Source organism: Botryllus schlosseri, chromosome 8 (genome assembly GCF_051294905.1).
Source record: "Botryllus schlosseri isolate E-star chromosome 8, Bs_hap1, whole genome shotgun sequence".
Taxonomy (NCBI): Eukaryota; Metazoa; Chordata; class Ascidiacea; order Stolidobranchia; family Styelidae; genus Botryllus; species Botryllus schlosseri.
In genome coordinates, this window is record NC_137243.1 from 3,537,306 (window position 1) to 3,547,447 (window position 10,142).

General features: G+C 42.3%; 1 protein-coding gene across 1 annotated transcript; it reads right to left on the bottom strand.

The window, feature by feature from the left end:
* Window positions 1–15: 15 nt before the first annotated feature.
* Window positions 16–8,580, bottom strand: LOC145445161 (prestin-like). The gene is made up of 14 exons (XM_080323305.1): window positions 8,189–8,580; window positions 7,996–8,127; window positions 7,767–7,924; window positions 7,507–7,704; window positions 6,903–7,067; window positions 5,591–5,683; window positions 5,385–5,527; window positions 4,230–4,374; window positions 3,754–3,867; window positions 3,557–3,694; window positions 2,773–2,915; window positions 2,566–2,706; window positions 649–1,004; window positions 16–343 (listed from the first exon to the last, which is right to left on the bottom strand). The coding sequence occupies exons 1-14, from the start codon at window positions 8,307–8,309 to the stop codon at window positions 210–212; spliced, it is 2,181 nt and encodes a 726-aa protein (XP_080179431.1). The 5' UTR covers window positions 8,310–8,580; the 3' UTR covers window positions 16–209.
* Between the last annotated feature and the right edge of the window lie 1,562 nt (window positions 8,581–10,142).

The following is a 10,142-nucleotide window of genomic DNA, read 5'->3' on the forward strand; positions in this document are numbered from 1 at the left end:
GTGGCGTTACGGATGCAGACTTAATAGAAGATTCTTATTACCTGTCATGAGATCATACAGTATGGTAAAAAAAACTGCGCATATCGATAAAGAAAGCGATTCACAAGCACAAAACGAATCAAGAAAGCGATAGGCAGTGCTTCCAGTTGAACGCGTTGAATAGTGAGCCTTAAATCGCAGTCCAGTGCGTGTTCAACGCTTGCTCGTGGTCATACTGCGTCCTCCGCGTTCCCAGCACTACTAAAGTCGTAACGACGAGCCATTTCGACCGCTTTAGAAAGGTCCACATAAACGGGAGGTATGTCCGCATCGGGAGAAGACTTCATAGCACCGTATACTTTTGCTGTAAAATATAAACGAAACGGCTACATTGGTTAGGTCAAGTGCCAGACTTAGCTGACAGAGGTTGAAGAGGCACCGCGCTCATCCTGATAAGCACGATGACGGCAGATGTCTGTACGGACAGCGAGCTTGGCTCGTTTCGCACTATACATTTCTGCTGTAGCATTTCCAGGAAAACCAGATAATACATTAGAATTAGAACACCGAAATATTTCACAATTTAGATAGGAATTGAATTACCGGAATTTCGCTCCAATTAGTCTAATTATACAACTAGAATTATCTATTAATCCAAGTCCAGCTCACCGTTGCAACTCGACAAGATCAGCCGCACGTCGATTTGCTTTAGCGCCCTATACAATTCCATCAACGTCGCCACCCCGTCGTTGTCCAGGAAAGGACAGCAGCTGAGATCTAACACCAGAACTTTAACCGCACAAGTACGAAACTGCTGGTTGCTGTTGTCTGTCAAGGCTTGCGACAGCGAAATGCCGTCGTCCTCAGAGTCGGCGGTTGGCCTGCGCGGAACCGGGTCCTTATCGCCGTCTCCGGATATCAGGTTAGTGTTTCCGATGTTGGTAAGTTCGACGCCTGTGTCCCGGCGAGGTTCTTTGGCGAGTTTAGGATCAAACCCGAGCGCAGCTTCGACCCCGCGATTAAACCTGTGGTTGTGTGCGGAGATGAGATTATACAGTCGGCTCTGGTTGTTTAGAACACAGGCTCGCAATACCTATCGTTGGGTTCTGACACAATAAACAGTACTTCGTTCGTATTAACACAAGATGAGTGATTATAGTGAAACAATGACGATCCCCGCAGTAACAATCGACAATGAACTCATACGAGGCCGAGCAAGCTTCGTAGTCGCTTTTAATTTGGTACAATTCCGTGTATGTTGTAAAACAGGTACAGAAAAGTTTAGCTAAAGTAAACGAAGAAACAAGTAAAGAAGCTTCCTTGACAGTTCGGCAGTTGGTTACGTTGGTGGGGACATCAAAAAGTACTATATTTGAACCCCGTATGTATTCTTGGCCGGAAAACTGCATAGTAGAAATGGGGGTATACTGACCACTCGAATAAGTACCGGTAGTACAGGGCTGGCCAACCTTTTCAGCCAAAGGGCCACATTCGATTGACGAAATATTGCGCGGGCCACTTACCGCGCGAAGCGCGAATTTTTTTTGAAGTTCATAGGTCAATAATATTGTCACTTGTGTATATTGCGGGCCTGCCGTATATCGCTGGGCTAAGTTTGCGAGGACTGGGCTATTCGGCGCATGGACATATCGATATCGAAAGCTGCGACCAACATGCGTCAATCTTTCCGTGCCTAGGTTTCATAGTCAACGATCTTACTGCGAGCGCAAACGCAAGGTCGCATATGTTGAACGACACTTTGTCCCGTGATCGCGAATATAGTTCGACTCAATCTGATACATTAGGCGTTCTTCCATTTTCACAAAAAGGGCCACAATATTAAAAACAAGGAATCAAGTGACAACATGTTGCGCTAAGCTTGTGGAAAATTTTTACTTTTGATAAAACTATCGCAAATTATTCTGCTTTATTGTAGTGTACGAAGATATACTAATATGTGACTGGCTGATGGATCTGTCAATGCATCGGAACCGATATTTTAGTCATCACGTCTCAAGTGTTGCGGCCAAACTCATCAAATTTTTGGTTGGCCTTGCAAGTTCACAATCTGTGCAATCCATTTTTGATATTAGAAATTTCGGAAATTACCTCGCGGGCCACTCAAAACCTTCTCGCGGGCCACATGTGGCCCGCGGGCCACGGGTTGGCCGGCCCTGCGGTAGTACAAGTAGCCTACTTGTGCACATCAAAACCGTAGAAGTACTTGGTTACTGCCCACTCCTGGCTAAAGTAGTACCTAACCTTATAAAACTGAGCGGAAAAAATATGGAGGGCGGGTGAAAACGAATCGAGTCAGGCTGCTACCATATATATATATCGTAGGCTACGCAATAGCACTCAAAATGCTGCTGTTTGTAATGAGCGCGAATAATAAACTGTAACTTTACCGCATAGTGCATAATGTTATAATGAACTGGTATATATTACGCTTGCTTGCGCCGTTGGTCAAGTTTTAGTGAATCTTTGAGCGTGCGCGGTCAGCAAGACAGTCGTAAAGTAGCAACAAACGTCGCAAAACGATGGATCGAAATCGGTTAACGGCCTCGTTAAACACTACATTCCCACCTGTCACGATTCACGTAAATGAGCGGAGCTTCGTACTGCAAAACAACAACTCCAGGCGTACCCGAATCACCGGCGTTGAATCTTTTTACATCTCTGAAAACACCTGTGCGCCCGACCTCCGCCAAGACAGACACGTTCGTGCTGAACACGCAATGTGAATAATTCATTAACGTAACAGCGCAACAGTGCAACAGTGCGTTTACTCACCGCTGGATCCTTATGATCACAGTGAATATTTGAAAAAGCACGGCAACCCCGAGCCCGGTAGATACTCCCAAGAAGACAACCGCGCACCACGTCACGACCCATACAATCGCGTCGGCCCGGCTGACATTCCAAAGTCGCGGTATCTGAATTATCAGCAGCATTACTACCAGAACAGATATCCAATATATTTAGTTGATCGTCAACTAATTACTGTTTTTTGAGTAGTTCTAATTGCGGATTTTAGGAAGTGAGTAGTTCTTGTTCTAGTTGCGAGTTTTAAAATGTCAGTAGTTCAATATATGTTTGCGCATTTTGAAAATCCAGTAGTTTGCACGAGTCTGTAATATAGATTGTCAAAGTGTTCTGCGCTGCTACTCAAGTAGAAGCAGAACTAATGCCGTAAATTTCAACTCAATTACAAACGTGTCAAAACTACTTCAAGTACAATAAGAAGGTATGAAAGGCATTCAAGTAAGTAGTTACAAAAAGTTGATTTAGCCTATGGGTCGCATGTACCGTGGACGAATGAGCTATGACACTACGAAAAGGTGCAATTTTCGAGAAGATAGTCTGTTGCCGTGATTCGGGGCTCATTTTCGCGCATAAAGGTGATGCAATCATATCCCCAGACTACTTTTCAAGTTACAAAATCCAATCGAAAGAATTAACTATTTTTTGTAGTTTTGCTCCAAACCGCCAAGTAGAAATGGGTAATTGAGTAAGTACTACAAGTAGAGAAAACCAAATTTATTACTCCGATAAGAAGAGTACTTCGCTGCGATACCTTCTCGAACTGCTTCAGTAAATTCTTCAAGTTGACCACGATGATAGAAGCCAACGCCGCTTGAGGTAAGGACTCAAACAACGGGCCAATCCATAACAGTATAGTCAGGATGACAGCGGATGAGAAGAGCCCGGACAACTGCGATTGTAATAGAAATTAGTCTAAATATATTAAATACATCAGCGGGTGTCGAATACTTGCGTCTTTCCGCCGGCTTCCTCGCATATTACGGACCGCGATAACGATGGTGCGCACGGAAAGCATTGGAAGAAGCACCCGACTACGTTGCATAGGCCCATTGCCATCAATTCCTGTAGATACGGTATGATTTTATTGCTTTTATCCATGTTAAGATTACAGATAGTGTCAAGATTTGAGTAAAACCGACTGAATTAGGTGTCATGTATAATCGCACATATTAGCGGAGGTTATCAGAGTACCAGAGTTGCGACTCAAGTAGATATGCGAGTAGTCTAAAAACATAACTACTTGAGTAGGTATTACAAGATAGGCATAACATCTACTTGTGTGACCCTAAAAAGTAGTACTGCGTTACTGACCGTGACCACATCTATATTCAATATATCGGTATTTCGAAAAATATGAAGACACTTATACTGTAATATAAATACTGTCACGGAAAAACGGAAGAGCATGCATCGAATATACTTGCCTGATCAGGATTTACGTCGTACGAATGTTTGGCCGCGAATATCTGACTCAGGGATATCTCGGTGGCGAAAGCGACAATTGCGATGGCAATGGCTTCCAGAAAGACCGATCCCACATCAGAAAGTAGAGGGACGGATGTCTGTATCCTGTAAAGGTTGGGTCACTTTATATTATCAACACAGCTGTTAGTGACCAAACTTGGACTATCGATAATTCTATAGTTGCTCAATTAGACAAATTAGAGCGAAATTACGGTAGTCCAATTCTTATCTGAGAAATATGTCTATGCTCTAATTTCAAACGTCTAATTCCAGTCTAATTTGAAAAAAAATAGGTGAAGCTATAGTTTTAATTATAGTATTATTTGGATAAACTGAACTAAACAAAAATGTATGTGATGGTATCATGATTCGATCCATTTCTCTTGCGATCGTAACAGATCTTAATCGAAGATTCATCAATTCCTGTCCCACCCTGTCGCGGGAGCTTGAAACGAATCGAATTTTCAGTATCAGATTAGCAGCAGGACGTGTGATTGGATTTTGCCCTTAGTCTTGTGCATCTCTTTGGACATTGTGAAATAAGATGGAGCTTTCAACGTCTGCAGAAAGGATTCGCCTAGCTTCATATCATCGCGGCGGAACAAAAGTAGCTCATGTCCATTTTTCAAATTTTGAGATAATTTTATAAAACCTTGGTTTTTCTATCTTGGTCATGAGTATTTTATCACATTGTGTCAGATAACCATGGCCAACATATGGCCGAAAGAAAATGAAAACTTAACATAACATCATTTTCCTCAAAATGTGTAGAATGGCCTGAAACGACTTTGATTCCGTAGGAAGCATATTCGGAATTGCGATTTTCCATTCCGCCATATGGTGACGTGCATTCAGTATCTCTACGATTTGTTTCCGGTGACCTTGATACCAACCAGCTTTGGGTCAAGCCTCCCGCGTTTCCGTGCTCGATTGGCCGCCAACAAGATAACTTATCTCACACATAGACCACTGTAGTTAATGCTGGATTAACCATTACTACGAAAGTAGATCATATGTAGGCCGAAAGGAGTGCGTTCGATTCTTCAATGTAGGTTGCGCAGTAACGGTATTTCCTACTAATCAGCATTGCTCTCGTTCTACAAGGTTGAACATACCCGGTAGGTATACTGCCGACCGTGGAAACGCCGTATTCTTGCTGTAGCCGGGCAAGGTACGAAATTAACGTGGTGAATATTACGACCGCAAGTTCCCAGGGTATCGGGACGGGCAATTTCTTCTTTAATTTTACGTTCACCCACTGCGAATAGAATGCAGACCTTGATAGAAGATATACCAATCACAATAACTCGTGCGTATTTACCTTTCCAAACGCAATGAATACAATACATATGATTGAAATGATCAACGCGGCCCAGTTTATGGTTGTTATGCCCTTGAAAACGTCCACGTACGCCTGTGAGAATGTAAAGTTTTACGTAGCTGTTTGGTGTCCAGTGAATTACGCACTTCGCGGCCCTCAATACCTATCTAATCCTACCCTAATCTCGAACCCAATGGTACTCAACCTACGGTACGCGAGGTCATTTCATCTACGCAGTGAATGCATTTCTTTTTTCAAGTATAATTAAAGTTTTCACAAATCTTGAACGTAATTTTTCTTATGTTAGTAATATTTTCCATTGCATGCTTTATTGTTAAGTACTATTGTTCAGCTTGTCGAAACGAAAAAATTGCAACCATCGCCACGAATAAAAAATCAGGCGCGGATCAGCTTGTTATGTTGTCTGTCGACAAGGGTCATTTCCATCAGGCCAATATCCTTTATTTTTGATTCCGTAGCTGCCGACTTGTAGCACGGTCCCCTTCTAGGCCTTTTTAAGACAGCGCTGACGCGGACGAGATGGCGAGGAGGAGCCTAGATAAACCTCCAAAACTTGGGTATGAATTCTGGAGTCGACCTCGGTCGGACCCGAACCCACAAACCCGTTGGTGTGGTGGCTGTGGATTATACCATTACGCTATGTCGCCACCGCGGATCAGCTTGTGGGCCGTATTTGTTTCGAAAGTTCCGAGTCGACTTGATTGCTATCCGTCCGTGTTAATAATAAGAAAAAAGGTTGAGAACCACTGCCCCAAGCCGTATACATTGATACATACATACCAAGTGTCGTATATCACAATTCAAGCTCAAATTCAGTGAAATATCCATTTTCGAATTTATTAGCGCAATATTGATAGATCGCTTTCATAATAATATTAATACCTATTACCTTTATAATGACAAATTCACCGCGTGCCGTTATTTGTGGAATGTTTGTATACTTTAATTTTAATCTTCTATCATTTCTGGTTTTTCCTGAAAATGCCACAGGGGAACTGTATAGGGCGAAACGGGCTAAGCTAGTTGTGCACAGTACGTATAGGCATTTGCCATTCTCTTGCTTATGAGGATGAACACCAATTTGATACGGACTGAACTTCATTCAATTTCCAAGTTTTCGCGAATTCAGCGAATTCAAATTCGAATCTAATTTGTAAAAAAAGTTGTGTAGCCATAAATCCAGTTCAAACCAAAGTAGGAAAATTAGCTATAATTCTAATTCTAATCGAATTGAAAAAAAATAAAAATTTCCCACTTGCCACTCTTGTATGTACCGGACTTTTCGACTTACGTAGATAAGAGCAAAGGGCCCGGAGTGTCTCGAGACGTCTACTCCAAGTAGCTTCGGAACTTGTGACGTCATAACGTGAACGGCGGCACCGCACGTGAAACCAGATACCAATGTGGTAGATAAGTAGGTCGTCACGATACCGAGCCGCAATAAAAACATCAGAATCTGTAATATATAATGGGGCCAATGAGGGTAATAGCTTCATAGATTCCCGTCGCTGAGTACAGAGAAGGCCTACAGTACAGTGAACATATGAATGATTACTTCCCAATACCTTAGCATGAAAGGCGTTACAACACCGAAATGCTACATGACACATTGTCGCAGCATATAGTTCATTTCCGGGGATTAAAGCAGCAGCGCTGTAATATTATATCGCAGAAATGACGCTTACGCATACATCGGATGCATAGCGCGTTGCATGAATACGCCATACGCTCAATGTATGCGTCAGACTCGAGTACACAAGTTGCATTAGGCGCTAGGTAGGCCTAAATATCGTTTCAACATCCTCCTACCTGTTTATTACATCGCATTGAGTCTTGTGTTTCGCATCGTATATCGTGAAAATATATATGCCCATGGTTTGCTACTTCAAAAATACCTGAATAATTCCGTTCACCAGGGATAATGCAATCGCAATCTGTACTTTTCTGGCGTCCTGTGCCTGTTCGCAATTCACAGCAGTCGGCGTTGTGATATTGAAATTCTTAGGTAATATTGTTGCTGAAGTACTGTTGTAGCCGCTCATGAAAGATTGCGCAGTAGAATCAGTCTCTGGAGACGAGCAAACTGGAATTTTCTGAACGTTTGCGCGTTCAAACGAATTCATGAGTGCAGCCGAAGAGAAATCACTTCACGCACCTCTTCAATGACTTGGGCGATCATCAGGCTCACGACTGCAAAGGTGCCAATCGATATGTGCCTGCTGGTACCGAAGATCATGTACACCAAAACGGGAAAGAACGAAACATACAACCCCATGATGGGCGGCAAAGAAGCCAGCAAAGCATACGCCAACCCTAAATAAGAGAAGACAGTCAATCATTTTAAATAGGCCCAATTTATCATGACGAATTGGTCTCTGTCTTACCTTGTGGGAGATGAACTATTCCAACCGTGGCACCTGCGAGTACATCTTTTAATAAATTTTGTCGTACATCATAACTTCGCGACCAAACAGCTATAGGAAGCCGTCGACCAAGAAGTTCACCCACGTTAACATCTGTAGCATTACATGAACGTTGAAAGGGAGAAATCAATCAACACACAACACAGCTCCATACCCTTTAATTTACAAGTACTCTTACATCCACGCCTGAATATTGTCCGACAATCTTCTGCCTGTGGCTCAACGGCGAATTTATCGATCAGCTGAGCCTCTTCATACACGGTGTCATTAAGCATACTATCTTCTTGGGCCTCCGTCTGTAATTAACCCAGGTATTCCACAAACAATATTCTCGATAGCTGTAATCGCCTGCGGGTCTGGTACACATCTGATTGGAGTCAGCTCTAAGACTGTGACATTGATCAATGTGACACAGGCACTGCTGGTGAACGCGCTGAATGACTTGACATCTACGTTATAAATAAATCACCATTCACCATCAACAAGTGATGTCGACACGCTCCAGTGCCAGGGATAGCCGAGCGCAACGCTATCGATTTCTCATTGTTTTGCCGCCACTCCAGAAATTGAAAGTACAATGCGCGGACAATGAACATAAACTATAGACTAGAATCCGTAGGGAAAACCAAAGAATGTCCTTCTACATTCTTTGGGGAAAACAGGGTATGTGAATGTATGTATATAGACTGCACTGCACTGCACAGTGCACACTGCACGTTAAACAGTCATTATAATACACCTAAATTGACGTGAGCAGATGAAATTTGAATTGGACCAGGCAAGAGGCAACCAAATTACAGTTCAAGCAATATTTGAGAGATGCGGAGGTCAAGCCATACACCCGACTCATGATTGGTGACGACAAGCCAGTCTTGGCCATGATTGGCTGCAGAAAATTAGGCGTGATCGGTAGCCGAATTATGACTGCATTCTGGTGGTACGCTGTGTGTACTGTGCAGTGGTATTCATACTTTCACGAAATTAGGGCGAAATGCCGGCAATCTAATCCTAATCTAATTTGCGAAATTTTTCTATGCCCTAACTCTAATTCTAATCTAATTTGTGAAATGTTCCTATATGTTCTCATTCTAATCTAATTTGTTAAATGTTTCTATACCCTAACTTTAATTCTAATCTAATTTATTGTTTTCCTGAAAATGCCTCTTTGTCCGCGGCATTTTGCAGCGAGTTAACAAAGAATAATGCCCCTGTCGCTCAGGGAAATCCAGTGTCGAACCGCCATCGCATTAGCCTACTTACACCGCACAGTCACCGTAGCTTGTGGTCTGCGAACAACATTCTAGTATCGATCACCAACAGAGCAGCAGCAAAGGAAAAGAGTTAGTTCATCAAGAAAAAAAGAGGATTATTACTACAGATCTAACGAAAGAAAATATATTGGAGCAGTGCTTTTCAACCTTGTTGAGGATTATTACTTCAGATCTAACGAAAGAAAATATATTGGAGCAGTGCTTTTCAACCTTGTTGAGCTTCATTCGCACTTTTTTTAAATAAATTTCATTCGCACAAACTATCCGAAAATTGTTATACAAAAAGAAGATGAAGATACTTAACAACACTTTGTTCAGATGTGCAACAAATTGGCTACTAAATTACAAAATGCCTACCAAAAAATAGAGTAAGAAGCGGAAAGATATTTAACGTCAAAGCGTAAGATCGTGGGCTGCGAGTTACTGAAAAAAATTCGTTTTCTCATTTCAAGGCTGCTGCTCGAGAACTCGTAGGCATGACTACATCAGTTCCACCGGAAAGAGTTTTCAGTCATGCGGGAGTACTGTATCGTGTAGGGGACTGTAGCCAAATCAAAACGGGTCGCGGGCAATTTTCAAATTTTGTAACATGGATAAAAAATAAGCTACACAGTTGCGCAACCGCGTTTTAAAGACTTTTTTGCGTTAGTACAACGCCGTGCTCACTAACATTGGCGACGCACATGGTTGCCACAAAAAGAATTACTATGTTATTAAAGAAGTATAACTACAGCATGAAATATCATGATCATAAACTTCCTTTTATTTTGAGCAGTGAGCTGTGCACGATACCTGGCAACGCATTTCAGCGACTGTAATGAATCGATATTGGGGCTA